At 23.6% G+C, this 15,076-nt stretch overlaps 2 protein-coding genes across 3 annotated transcripts in view; one reads left to right on the top strand and one right to left on the bottom strand.

Annotated features, from left to right (window-relative positions):
- Window positions 1-15,076, bottom strand: part of LOC122505499 (apoptosis-resistant E3 ubiquitin protein ligase 1) — a 44,672-nt gene that overhangs the window by 8,331 nt on the left and 21,265 nt on the right. The window contains exons 2-4 of one of the 2 annotated variants that reach the window (XM_043617163.1): window positions 14,147-14,472; window positions 3,397-3,553; window positions 3,062-3,267 (exon numbers count right to left, since the gene is read on the bottom strand). In XM_043617163.1, coding sequence (XP_043473098.1) covers window positions 3,062-3,267; window positions 3,397-3,553; window positions 14,147-14,255 — 472 coding nt within the window. In that variant the 5' untranslated portion in view covers window positions 14,256-14,472. The remainder of the gene's footprint in view (window positions 1-3,061; window positions 3,268-3,396; window positions 3,554-14,146; window positions 14,473-15,076) is intronic. The other variant, XM_043617162.1, reaches the window with a different exon arrangement.
- On the top strand, window positions 6,374-9,571 carry LOC122505502 (leucine-rich repeat, immunoglobulin-like domain and transmembrane domain-containing protein 2). Its single transcript, XM_043617168.1, has 3 exons — window positions 6,374-6,521; window positions 6,758-7,239; window positions 8,964-9,571. The coding sequence occupies exons 1-3, from the start codon at window positions 6,392-6,394 to the stop codon at window positions 9,315-9,317; spliced, it is 966 nt and encodes a 321-aa protein (XP_043473103.1). The 5' UTR covers window positions 6,374-6,391; the 3' UTR covers window positions 9,318-9,571.

The following is a 15,076-nucleotide window of genomic DNA, read 5'->3' as shown; positions in this document are numbered from 1 at the left end:
GTCAGAAGAATGGCCTTTTTTGCACAATTCGAAAATAAATCCCATGAGTTCTAGAGGACGCACAGACACCATCGCATCGCATCAGGTAAGTCTTATTTCTATTCTGTCTCTTTTTTTGCGTTTAATTCCTGCATTTGCTGTCATTCAGCCCTAACCTTTAATTCAGAGCTCGAACTAGGTCCGTAAATCCAGTAAAGGTCCGTAAATTTGTTTTAAATCTGTAAACGTAAGTTTTTTTTTAAAAAAGGTCCGTAAAGCCCGTAATTTGATAGAAAAAGGAGGAAAAGTTCGTAAATTGTATGATATAATTTGGAGAATTTTAGAGAAATTACAAATGATTGGAGAAATTCAATTATTTTTAAAAGTAATATAATTTTTCGCCGAAATTATGTGATTTTCAATATTAATTATTTTAATAAAATTTTCCAAAAGAATTCAATTATTTAAAAAAAAATTTGACAAAAATTCTACGCTAATATTTAATTATTTACATAAAATAATAAACATTTTATAGGAATTCAATTATTTACAAATTTTTTATAAATTTCTTCGCAATAAATGAATTATTTTTATAAATAATAAAATTTTTACTGAAACTTAATTATTTTCGTAAATACTAAAATTCTTTTTAGGAATTCAATTAATTCCATAATTAATAATAAAACTTATCGCAGACTTTCAACTATTTTTAATACAATTTTAATCAAATTTTTCGAAAAATGTAATTATTCTTAAAAATTTTATTAAAATTCTTTTAAAGAATTTAATTATTTAAAAATTTGTTCATAAAATTCTTTATGGGAATTGAATTTTATGAAACATTCGATTATTCAATAAATTATTTATTTTTCTATTTAAATAATTGGATTCTAGTAGAGTTTTCTCTAGTAAAAATTGATTTCAAAAGGAATTTCAGTTAATGTTTTTGATTATAATTGAACATTAAAAGCAATTTAGAGTGAATTTTAAGAATTGATTGAAATTTTAAATTAATTTTTTTGAATGAGTTTAATTCTGTATCACACTGAAGTATCGAATTGATAATTTTTTTTATTTTGAAATTATTTGAAGTTTTTATTTTCTAATATATATATTTAATTGAAGAATTTACGAATAATTGAAATTCGTAACATTAAATATTTCGATTGATCATAATTATGTATTTATTTTTATATTCAATTATTAATGTTAGAAAATTTTTTTTTAAATTTGATTTATTCTGTATGAATAGATTATTTTTATTCGTTAATTATTTAATAAACTTTTTTTGAATTTTTTCAGGTAGTTCTGATTTAAAAGACAGGATGAAGTGGATGAAGACAGCACTTCTCAATTTGTTTACTATCTATTGAAGCGGATCCTACTGTTGATTTAGTGGAGACTACGCTGTGATTGCTATGAGGATGCAATCTGTCTAGGTAAGTAATTTTTATTTACCTTCTAATTGTTCAACTCAAACCTATTGTCTACTATATTTTCATCGCGCGTTCTTAATTTGTGCATATTTATCGTACTTCATTAAGGAAAAGGTGAACTTAAGCCTTGCAGTAGAGATAACAAATGTCAGAGAAGAATCTTATCTTTTCTGTCTCGTTCTTATTGTGTCTTCGCTCTGATCCTTAAGCTCCTTTATTCTTTACTTAAGTTTTTTTTCGTTTTAGTTAAATATGGAATGTAAATACACTCAAAGCTATTTTTCTTTTAGTTAAGGTTTAAAAATAGCTGACCACATTTCTGTTTCGTTCACCCTGAATCGAATAAATTGATCTCTTTTTGACAGTATATCTATGTTTAAAACATACATTTTTTCCAAACTGACAAAAAGAAATAAATTTATTCATTTTGGGGTGAACGATTTTTTGTTCTATACAGCCTCGATATTTTTAAATAATAATTGATGTCTTGTTTTTTTCAGGCAGTTTCAATGCATTTCCTTCTGCTTGATTTGAAGGGATCTACGTGAGCTGGTCTAGAAAAGGCTTTGAAGAAGTGAAGCAGAATAGAATTGTTCACATTTTACTCAATTGGGAAATATTTCTCAACGAGTTGTTTCAATGGTGGTCGAGCTGTCAATACTGGTCAACACTCTAAGGATACTGTCTTCATAGGTAAGTCAGTTTTATTTAATTTCTTCTTGTTTTCGTTTGTTTTCATTTCACTTAAAGCTCTGAGTTTTTACTTATTTAACGTGGCAAAAAATTATTATTTGCGAGTTTCTGAGTCTGTTAAATCGGTTAAATCCAAATTAGTGGCATCTACTAAAACCTATACTATTTACTACTTTTTTTACAATTTGCTACTATTTGGATCCTTTTTTTTATTTGAGATGCTACTTTTTTTCATGTTTGAAAATTTACATTACTTTAAATTTGTTAACAGTTGAAATAAAAAAATTATTTTAAAAAATTTTAATAAAGTTATTGGAAAAAATTCAAAAAATTTTAATTGAAATTATTGGTTAAAATACCATTTAATTGACTCCAATAAATATTATTTGATTCAATTAAATATTTAATTGATAATAGTCAAGTAATCGGTTATTTGAATCAAATAAATTTTTTTTCTGTGTAGTGTTACACATAACCTAAAAAGATTAAAAATATTTGTTTGCTTTAATTAACTTTTTTTAACTTTTCAGCCAGTTTATATTGCATTTAAAACGAAAGGAGAACCCTCTCTTCACGTCAATTAAACGATTCCAAAAGGATATTTGTAAAAGTGGTCCAGAGGAGGCTTCCAATATCAGATTAAATGACTTCACTGGATTGGAAGGAATCTGTTGGACCGTACCAAAGGAAGGAAAGTTGACAGCACGTCAACAGTTTGAGAAGAGAATCTACGACCGGTGAGTCCTTTTTTATTATACCCTTTCCCTCTTTAGGATGCGCTTATATTTATATTTTATTCGCGAAATAACTTATCCAGATTTGACTGTATATGAATATATTATATTTAATTTAATACGATCTATTTGTATTATATTGCATATTTTTAAAACTTATTTTAAAAAAAGAATCAGAAAACTGAATATGAATTATAATAGAATTAACGGTTTAAATACCCCAAGTCCAAGCGTCCTGGTGTTGACTGTTTTTGACAACAGAACTCCAAAGATCTGCTTTAAGGGCTTCCAAATCTTCCTTAGATGTTGGCAAAGTTTGTCGAGCTTGAACCCACTTAGGAAGATCTTTTCCCAAAGCCGAACGTGCTGCATTGTCTTCCACCCAGTAAACGTCTTCCAAAGATACTACTTCCATTTGCATTATCCTTGAGAAATTAGAAAAAAAAATTATTTACTATATATATTTATGTATATTGTTGACTTGACGAAGGAAGAGAAAATGTATAGTTATTTGTGCGTGACTCTATTGTGGGTTTAAAATTACGTTAATGCACCTCTGATAATAATTATGAAGGCCATGGTCTGCTAACCACTGACGCAAGACCAGTCTCTGCTGCAATAATCTCGCAGCTCGTTGCAGTCTCTCCTCATCTTGTGGTGGCAGCTCAGGCAAGTTGTCAACTTCGCCACAACTTGCCAAGCTTGAAATGCCTGAAATCACAAAAATTACAATATATTTAATATTGTATTCTTATTTATAATATTATCCTAGACCAGGGTTGTCACAGCTCAGGGAATTCAGGAAAAAGTCAGGGATTTTTATTAAAGTACTGGAAAAAATTAAATTTACACGATCCATAATTATATTTTTATTTAATTTCTTAATATATATTTAATTAATTATTAAAAATCATGGATTTATAGAAGAATTTTAGTTAAAATCACGAAAAAAATGAATTTTAGAGAAGTTACAAATATTTCTAGAAATTCAATTTTGTTAAAAAATTACAAAAAACTCTTGTCAAAATTTCAATTATCTTTAAAAAGAACAAAATTTTTCTCCAAAATTCAATTATTTTCATAAATAATAAAAATTTCACAGAAATTCAACTATTTACAAATTTTTTTATAAATTTCTTCGCAATAATTCAATTATTTCATAAATAATAAAATTGTTTAGAGATTCAATTATTTTCATGAATATTAAATTATAAAATTCATAAATAATAATTGAAATTCTCATCATAGAATTTCAATTATTTTTAATACAATTTATTTTAACCGAATTCCTCGAAAAATGTAAATATTTCTTTCGAAGAATTTACTTAAAGTCTTGCAACGAATTTTTATTACATTTTTTTTAAATAATTGAAATCCTGTGGAGAATATTATTATTTATAAAAATAATTGAATTCTAACAACGAAAATTTAATTACATTTTTTTAAATAATTGAATTGATGTGAGAAATTTGTATTACTTATAAAAATAATTGAATTCTTGCGAATTTTTATAATGATTTAATTTTTTTCCATACTCAGCCTTTTTCAATTATTTGTCATTATTCGTTCGGATAGACAACAAAATCATTTATACATATTTTTGTTCAAAACCAAAAAAAAAGTTTGAGATAATTTCGGGGTGCTATTGTTTTCTGAGTTATAGTTGGAAATTTTAATTGGACGCACAATATCGAATTCAGGAACAAAGGAAAAATTAAAAATATTCGTTTTATCAAAGGATACAAACAGAATAGCGTAAAGATTTGAATTTCAATTGAATCCCTTGACATTTTTAAAGCCTCATTCTATCTATAGGTGCACATAATTTCTGAAGTTCTCATTTAATATTTCCTTTTTGGTGGAGTGGATATATTTGAGATATTTTTATACTCTCGTGAGTATAATTTGATGGGTATATTGTGGATATCTATTAATATTAATAATCTTTAAAGTCCTTTATATTAAATTATTAATTGTGGTCGTTTTTATTTTAATAATATCTATTATTAATGTTATTAAATACTATTGTTAATAATATTAATATTATTATTATTATTATAAATTAATATTATTATTAACTAGTATAACTACACGCGCGTGAAATTTTGGCAACAGTTGTTAGTTTAAAATACTTTCTACCAAAAAAATTATTAAAAATTAAAGCAAAAATATTTTAATTACAATTTTTAAAAAACGTAATTTGTTCAAAATTTTTAAATTAAATTATTCAAAATTTCAACACTTCTGCAAGGTTGTCACGGGTCAGAAAAATCAGGTAATTAAGGGAAAAGTCAGGGAATTGGTCAGGAAAATCAGGGAAAAGTCAGAGATTTTCATTAAAATTTTCTTAATTTTCTTAAATTCTTTTAAGAAATCCAATTATTTTTAAGAATTTTAATAAAATTCTCTGCAAAATTCGATTATTTTCATAAATAACAATATTCATCACAAGAAGTCAATTATTTTCAAAATTAATAAAATTCTTCGTAGAAATTCAATTATTTTGAAAAATTTTAACGAACTATTTACTATTTTCATAAAATTTATCAGAAATTATTGAAAAAAAATTTTTAAAAGAATTCTACGAAAACATTCAATTATTTTCATAAATAATAAAATTTATTTTAGGAATTCAATTATTTTCATCGCAGAATTTCTAACAAATTTTTTACAACTCGACGAAAGAATTCAATTTTAAGAAACATTAAATTACTCAATAAACTAATCAAATTCATTGCAATAATTTAATTATTTTCATTAATAACTGTTTTTTCGTCGCAGGAAATCAATTATTTTCAAAAATTTTTAAGTAATTTTGCAAAAGAATTCAATTACCTTGATAAACAACAAAATCGCATAAATTCTTCCAATAAAATCAATTATTCTAAGGAATTTTAAGAAAATTCTTTTTCAAAATTTAATTATTTTGATAAATATCAAAATTCATCAGAAGAATTCAATTCTTTTGAAAAGTAATAAAATACTTTGCAGAAATTAAATTATTTTCAAAATTTTTGAAAAACTCTCGTCCAGAATTAAGTTATTTTTATGAATAGGTAGCGAAATTCTTCTCAAGAAGTCAATTATTTTAAAAAATTTTAATGAAATTCTTGTCAAAATTTTAATTATTTAATGAAAATTTAGTAAAATTCTTTACACGCGAATATAATTATTTCCATAAATTATTATTTAAATTCTTCTCATAAATTCAAGTATTTTATCAAATTTTTGAATAAAATTATTCAAAACTAATAATTTTTATATATAGGATAGGAAAATAATTAAATTTAATACTGTATGTGAAAGACAATTTTTTACTTCACAGCATTCTTAAAAGTATCAAATTGTATCTATAATTCTTTTTTTGATAAATAATTTTTCTTTATGGATTTAATTAACGTTAGGAGAATACTATTTTTCTATTAATATTGGGTTCCGATATAATTTATTAGGGATATAGCAGCTTTCTGATAAAAAAAATCAGCAGGAAGCTTCGGGTAGATTAAAAATTTATCGTTTTGAAACATCCGTTTATGTCATTTAAAGTGTATGACATTCATATTTCGGTTTAGTTTCAATTCAACCACAATGAAGAAGATTGTATTACTACTAGTGTCACTTAATATTAGTGTTTTTATCCCTTTCACTAATGCAATTTGTTCGATAAACGATGACGACGGTAAGTAATATTTTTTTTCAAATAATTATTATTTTTTGTTCTTTTTTTTTAAGAAAATATTCTTTCTAAATTTTTATTTATTAAAAATAACTAATTTGCTAGTAAAAACTCAGTCACTGATTCAAATATAGTAATATTTTACTAGTAAAGTAGATAAATATTAAAATAAATTAATGTGATATATTAGATGTTAATTATTTTTAAAAAATGCAATGTTAATTCGATCTTTTACTTAGGCTTCAAGAGTTTAAAATGTGACCACTCGAGTCTGGATGAAATTGAAAGTAGCAGAGAAAAATTTATTTCGAATATATTTATTACACTGTCGAAAATTCCTCAAATAAGGGATCACACATTTTTGCATTTTGGATCAATTGTGAAGTCTTTGTCTCTTCAGAATTGTGAAATAGTCGAAATAGCCACACATGCCTTCGCAAGCTTAAATAATTTGCAAAAATTAAGCTTGAATAATAACAATATTAGTCATGTTTATTTCGAATGGTTCTACGATACTCCGAATTTAAAAGAACTTGACTTGTCTTTTAACAAAATCAAAAATATTAAGTCTACTGTTTTTCAATATTTATACAATCTTCGGAATCTTAATCTGAATAATAATCAGATTTCCTGCCTACGACCTGATGATTTAAAGCCTATGAAGAATTTGGAAAAAATTCGTTTCGATGGAAATTCATTGCAATTTACATGTCGAGGAAAGGTGATCATTTTCTATTTTTTTTATATACAGGGTTGCCATAGGTAAGGGAAATTAGGGAAAAGTCAGAAAAATCAGGGAAAAGTCTAGAATTTTTATTAAAATTACTGCAAAATATTAAATGTTTAGGATTTATAAGAAATTCTCAATTTTTGTGTCTTTTTGTTTGCCATAAAGTTATTACTTATAAATCATTTAATGAAGTATTTTTTTTGAAAAAATTTAATTTCAATTCTGTTGAAATTAGTTTCAATTTTACAAATTTTAACACCATTCCAAAATTCAATTATATTCAGGAGCTTTTATAAAATTCATTGCAAAATTCAATTATTTTTATAAATAACAATATTCATCACAAGAATTCAATTATTTTCAAAATTAATAAAATTCTTTGCAGAAATTCAATTATTTTAAAAAAATCTAAAAAAAATGGTCAACATTTCAATTATCTTTATAAAAGAATAGCAAAATTCTTCGGCAAAATTAAATTATTTTCAGGAGTTTTAATAAAATTCATTGCAAAATTCAATTATTTTCATAAATAATAATATTCATCACAAGAATTCAATTATTTTCAAAATTTTTTTCTTAATTCAATGATTTTCAATATTCTACTTTTTTAATAAAATTTCCCAAAAAAATTCAATTATTAAACAAAAATTTTGATAATATTCGACACGAACATTCAATTATTCTCAAAATGTAATTATTCTTAAAAATTATTAAAATTCGTCGATAGAAGTTAATTACATATTTAAAAATTTTTGGATAAAATTGTGTATAAGAATTCAATTTTAATTCAATTATTCAATAAATTATCTACGTTTGTATTTAAATAATTGAATTCTCGTAGAATTTTCTAATAAAATTTGATTTAAAAATTAATTTCAGTTAAAGTTTTAGATAATAATTGCAATTTTTAGAAATAATTGAATTTTGTAAGGGTTTTAAATTAAAATTTTTGAAAATCTGAATTTTTCATACTTAAATTATAAATTCATGAAACTAATTTTGTTTCAAAAAGCTTTAATCGATATTTTTTAAAATTATTTCAAGTTTTTATTTTCTAAAGTATATTTAATTGAAGAATTTTCGAATAATTGAAATTTCACGTAAAATTGAATTGTAAACAAATGGATTCGAAAATTGTCAAAGAAGAATTTTTTTTTAAAATTATTAAAAATAATTGATTTAAAGAAGAATTTTATTTAAAAATTGTAGAAAATAATAATTAAATTGAAATGATGAAAATAATTTTCAAGAAGTTACAGTAACAAATATTCTCATAATATAAAATAATGATTTTATCACTCGGTCATTTTTTATTATTATAAAACATGAAGAAATTGATCACTCTGTGTCGAAGTCACTAGGAGCGATTGATGTCTTCATGTTTTATAATTAATATTCTTATAAGTTATTGAATTTCAAAAGGTTTGAATTAGAAAATTTGAAAATCTTAGTTAAAAAAAATAAAAATACAAATAAAAATTATTGGTGTTTTTGAATAATTTTACAATTAAGGAAATTCATAAATAAATGTAATAGAATATTTTTTTTGAGTATCTAATAATTTTGAGAGTGAATCAGAATATTCTTTAGGATCAGGGAAAAAGTCAAACTTTTGTTTGGAAATCAGGGAAAAGTCAGGGAAAAAGAAAATAAAATTTCTTTGGCAATCCTGATATAGTTTTTCGTTCTAATTTTAATTTTGAATTAATTTGTAGTTGACCCGATGGTTAAGGGACAGAGGTAATCAATATACAAGTGAAGGAGATGGATTCAAATACCGAGAGGACTTTCTTGATAGTTTAATTTGGAAATGTGATATTGATCGACAAATAGCAGACTCGGAACTTCTTATGAAGGAGTGTGTCTTTTTGAATTTATACAATCAATTGCAAACGGCCTTGGTGACATCGTGTTCATTTCCTTCATCTGCATCCGAGTGCGTTAATGAGAGGAGTTCTCTTGTCCGTTGTATACAGGAAAGTGGAAATGGGAACATCAATAATGGAGAGGCTGTTCGTAAATTGCTTCTAGCATTGAGGAGTGGCAGTAAAACACCACGTTATATCTAATAATAAAATAAAATAAAAAAAAAGATAAATACGAATAAAATGAAGTAGGTATTAAAGTGCCCAAGAGATACGAAAGGATTCTCATTATGAAGCTGCTTTATATAGGACTAAAAGAAATGTGGAGCGAACCATTACACAGGATATACACTCATACAGAAAAAAAAGAGAAAACACAGTTTTTCCTCTTTTTACTAAATTTTCTCTGTGACACTAAATGTTATATATTGTGCAAATAAAATTCACTTTTATTTTAATATTTATGTTTATAATTTTCCCAGTTCCTTTTTTTTTTCTTTCTCGAAAGCACAAACTGTTGTTAAATCAAAATACGTGACTCGAATGTAATTTTAATACAATTTCAAAAGTTAGAATAGAAAATTTTATTCCAATTTCCAAATCAGAATAAAATGCAGTTTTATAATTTTGGTGGATATTATTATTTTTTAAATTAAAAATTTTATTTCGCTTCTCGTGCGACGTTTTAATAGTTTTCAATCAAGAGGCCTCGGATAGTATGATTTTTCGACTATTTTTTAAAAATGAAACTTTTTCGGACATATTTTAATATAAAAGGACTTTATCGACTTCTCTTATTTTTTTTGCTTATGCATCTTATTTTGATTTGCATAGTGAGAAAAAAAATTGTAGTAAAAAATTTTCCTCTATAAGAGAATAAATTTTTTAAATTTGATTTCAAATACTTTTTCAAAATTTATTTTTGAGTGAGATTTCTTTAAAAATATTCTCATGAATATCGACAATAACAAAGTTACCATAGGTCAGGAAATTTTATTCAAAGTAGTGAGAAAATATCAAAAATTCTAGAAATGATAAAAAAATTATTGTTTTTTGTGTCCTTTCAGGGTATTGAAAATCTTAAATTGTCATTGCATTTTTTTTATAACTTTGAAAACTCTAAAAATGGAACTATTTTTTATTTTTTTATACTGTTAAAAAACAGGAAAATTTACAGTTGCAATTTTTATAAAAAAAATGTCGAATTTTTGTATAATTCAAGAATTGAATTCTTAAATAACTTTCTGAAAATTTAGAAACAATTGATTTAGAGAAAAATTTTTACTAAAAATTATAGAAAATAATTGAATATTGCAAGAGTTACAGTAGAAATTTTGAGAAATAATTAAATCTCAAAAGATTTAAATTAAAATTATTGAATATTAGAATTTTGAATATATTCAAAATATATTGAAATATATTGAATAAAATTATAGTTTTATTTTTACATTCTGAAGGACTTTTTTTTAATTTCAAATCGAATTTTTTTAAATTAGTTGAACTTTTGAATGTCTATTTAATTGGAAATTTTTTTTAATAAATAGTCGAAATATTGTAAAATTGATTTGAAAATAATTAAATTTTAGACGTATTTTAAGTGAAGTTTGTTTTTTGATATTCAGGTTTGCCACAAATTAAGAAAATCAGGGAATTCAAGGAGAAGTCATGGAAGGGAAATATTGAAAAGTAGTGAAAGAAGTACTAAATTTCTAGAATTGATAAAAAAAAGTCTTATTTTTAGTATATTCATCAGAATCCTTTGCAAATATTACAAAAATTTCTTCTTTAATTTTTTTTGTTCACCTAACAAACTTTTGAATAACTTATAATTTAACAATTAATTTTATTTAAATATTGATATTAAAAAAAAAATTTTGCAATTGTATGGAAATCAGGGAAAGGTGAAGAAAAATCAAAATCAAATTTTTGGGTCAACCTTCATAATTGAGTCAAACTTAATTTGTCAAATTTATTAAAAGTAATTGATTTAGAAAATAATTTAATTTAAATTTCTAGAAAATAATTGAATTTTGGAGAAGTTGCAGTAGATGTTTTTAGAAATAATTAAATTTCAGAAGGTTTGAAACTGAAATTTAAAAAATTTTTAATTCTTGTGGAAAAATAAACAATAAAATTTAAATATTTATTTAATAAAATTATTGAATTTTTGAATAATTGAATTTAAAAAATCTGAAAAAATTAGGTTTATGAAAAGTTTCAACTAAAATTTTTTTGGATTCCCATAAGAATTATCGAAGAATTCTTAAGAATTATAATTCTGAATAAAATAAACTGCTTTTTCAATTTTTTTTCTACTTTTGTTAGTGATTAAATATTCTAATTTGGCATGTCAAGTTTAGAAAATTTCTCCTTGAGTACACAGTAAGAAGAAAATCTTATTTAAATGAGTCTGAAATGAAATTAGCCTTAAAAGTAAGGATAATCTTAATTCAAACTGAAACTTCTGCGAGATTAAAGATCTTGAATCTTAATTTGAAAAGTTATGTATTAAATTCAGTATGAATTGTTGGTTTTAAGATATCATTATTTTTAAAGTAATTTAAAATACATCACTGATAATTAGCACAAGAAATTCATTTATTAAAATGCGAAAGTGAACTTCTAAAAGTTATAAGATTCTCAAAAAAAAAAAATGTTATAATGTCATGTGCATCGTAAATTCAGATTTACAATCATTTTGTTTTAGACAATTTTCAGTTTAAATTAAGATCTCAAACTATAGTTTAAAAACAAATTTAATTTAAGACTTATTTGAAAATAAAATTTTCGTTTCAGAAAGAGTTGAAGTTTACTTCCAATAAAGTTACATTTAATTACCCAAGTTTTGTGTATACGTATACTTGACTAAATATCAAGGCAATTTGTAACAGATCCATTATATAGAATTTATATTTTATGTACTCAAAATGAGAAGGCTATTATATAATTTTAGGAAAATTCAAATTCACGCATTTCTATGCTCAATTTCAAGTTGAATATAATATTCAGAGGGAGAGAGTGAGAGAGTGAGGGAGACGTAAACGATGAATTTCTGTTCTAATTTCATTTATGGAACCTGTTGGACCAAATCAGTTTTGTCGTTTTGCATTGCAGGTACTTTATTAGTTCTAGTGCTTAACGTCGTTTTACCCACATTTATATTTGCATATATAGCTATACGAAGCTTTAGAATAAATTTAATTGAAAAGTTCTTCAAGTAGATATATAATGATATGTCAAAGTAAGCGCAAAAAGAAAGTAAAAAGCTCTTCTCCATGCACTTTTAAATATCCAAGAACGCAGAGAGAATGTTGAAAAAATATTGTGCTCTTTACTTTTCGTATATTTCTCTTTTGTTTCTATTAAGTTAAATACTTATGTACATAAAAAATCAATAAATAAATGTAGGTCGACAATTTAAAAAAAAAATTATAGAAGAAAAATGTGTGAAGAAAGGTATTTTTTTATATTTCAAAAAATATTTTTACGATCAGATATTTTTTCCTGTGAAATTTTCAATTCTGCTGAATTGCAAGAAAAAGTTTAGTTTCAGTTTTTTGGTGATAGTTTTATTGGTGATTTAAAAAAATTGTTAAATGGTAGTTTCTATAATAAGGGAAGTTCTAGTAATTAGGTTTCTAAATCTGAATTAGTCGCACTTTTAACTAATTCAACAGCACTGATTTATTAAATCATTTCATTTATTAAATTAATTAGTTACGACTGATTAATTTTTAGTCAAAAATAACTAATTCATTAGTAAATGTAACTTTAAGGTTATTTTAAGTGACTGAAAAATTAGTAGATTTATTCTACTAAAACTTTTGGAAAAATAATTAATATCTAATTATTCATTTATAAAAGAAGTTTAGTTTAAAAATGTAGGAAATAATTGAATTTTGCAGGAATTACAGTTGTAATTTTGAGAAATAATTAAATTTCAGAAGGTTTTGTAATTTAAAAAATTTTAATTATTTGTAAAAAAGTAAATAAGAAGTAGAAGTATTTGAATATTTATTTAACAAAATTAATCAAGTTTTGAATATAATTGAATTTAGAAAAAAAAATCAATAAAATAAAATTTTAGTGAGAACAACTAAATTTTCAACTATGTAAATGAATTTGACTATTGAATTAGTTATTTTTTAATCTCTAAATTTGAATTAATTAAAAATAACTAATTTGATAATAAAAAGTCGGTCACTGATATAAATCGTAATATTTTACTAATGAAATAGTTAATAATGACTATAATTATTAGTTAAATTTACTTTAAGGTCAGGTCAAAATAACTTAACATTTTTGTAACTAATTCAATTAGTGAAATTAGACTATCTTTGTATTTATTTATTTACTATTGATTAGTAATTTTTTTTTAGTAAATATTATTTATTTTTTTACTAATTATTAGTTATTTTTTACCAATTATTAGTTTTTTTACTAATTGCTGAAGCATAAAGTTCCACGATTTTACTAAAACTTAGTATTCAGGTTTAGAGAGTACTAATAATTAATTATTTTGTACTAATAATTAATGATTTGCACTAATTGGAATAGGGCCAAATTCGTTCTCGGTTTTACTGTTAATTAGTAGTTTTCTGCTAATTCAGATATTTAGAGACAGTGGCTAGTTGCAATTTATAGAGGTTTTAATTAGTCTTTCTCCGCTAATAATTTAATTAATTGCTGTTTATAGTAATTAATTTCTTTGAAATAAATATTCAACCTTTCCTTGATATTGCAGATAAAATGAAGACAAGCTTTAATAAAAGATTTTGAGAAATGTCCTACGTTATATGTATAGTGTATTGTATAGTAAATATAGTATACAAAATGTGAATTTTCGCATTGAAATGAAATGATTAAATTTTATGAAAGAAAACTTTTCTACCTTACGGAATAATAAAAAATCGTACAACTTGAACTAAATTGAAAGTCGTTGTCGATGAATTTTTTTCTTCGCCTTTTTTTCTCATTTTAAGTTTTGTTAGTAAATGTAAATCAATATAATATGGAATACAATGCATACTCACCAGAAGATGCACTTCCGCTCGGTCGTAAAGACATGCCGATAGATGATATTTCGTCTGCGAAGAAATCTTTGTCTCGTCCATCTCGATTTCTAATTTTTTTATTCGGCATATTTAAAAACGCGACGTTTTAATGACTAGACAACAGGTAAAAAGAAGAGGCTTTGCTTTGTTGCAGTCTTAAATTTAACGTAGGAAAATTCACGTGCGGCATGAAGTCATATTTTTTTCTGAGTATTCTACTCTCGTTTTATTTCTTGAAAAATATATTTCTTTTTTCTTTTATTTTCACGAAAAATCCTTTATCGATTTCTCTTCGTTTATATTTGCTAAAAGCAATTGTTTAAAAAGGATAAAATTTTGTTTTCACCTTTTGTGTGTTATATAATACAGTTTATTACATTGTATGTGTGCAAAAAGAAGTTGCTGATTCGCCACAATTTTAAATTTTACGTTATATTTTTATAGTTTTAATATCATATTTTTAGGATAAAAATAAATTATAAATATTCATTAAAATTCGGTGATTAAGAATTTAATTTTTGGTTTAATACTGAAAAAAGATTGTTTGCTTCTAAAAATTGTCTTTTAATTGAATAGCCCTTGAATTTTTTTTTATATGAGAGTCAAAGTCTGTTTGAAAATTAGGAAAAAGACGCAGGGAAAAAGAAAATTAAATTTTTATGACAATCTTGAAATATTTTTTACCTACATTTAAAAAATGCTGAAAATTTATTTTCTAAGCATAATCGTAGCAGGCCTCGGATCAACTTTAAGACACAAAAAAAATATAAAAGAATAATAATATAGAATCTTTTAAATTTATTTTTTAAATATATTTTTAAATAATTATTTAAAGATGTCTTTCAATTATATACAATTAAAAAATTTCCAAACAATTGAATTTGGGTAAAATCTTTTAAAAATAATTGA

This window comes from Leptopilina heterotoma, unplaced genomic scaffold (assembly GCF_015476425.1).
Source record: "Leptopilina heterotoma isolate Lh14 unplaced genomic scaffold, ASM1547642v1 Lhet_36, whole genome shotgun sequence".
Taxonomy (NCBI): Eukaryota; Metazoa; Arthropoda; class Insecta; order Hymenoptera; family Figitidae; genus Leptopilina; species Leptopilina heterotoma.
This window is presented reverse-complemented; position numbering and strand designations above follow the sequence as displayed.

Bases quoted from the DNA above. Each gene is read 5' to 3' on its own strand.
- LOC122505502 (XM_043617168.1), top strand. From the start codon at position 6,392: ATGACATTCATATTTCGGTTTAGTTTCAATTCAACCACAATGAAGAAG. The intron at 6,522-6,757 runs GTAAGTAATATT...TCTTTTACTTAG, and splicing joins TTCGATAAACGATGACGACG to GCTTCAAGAGTTTAAAATGT. The intron at 7,240-8,963 runs GTGATCATTTTC...ATTAATTTGTAG, and splicing joins AATTTACATGTCGAGGAAAG to TTGACCCGATGGTTAAGGGA.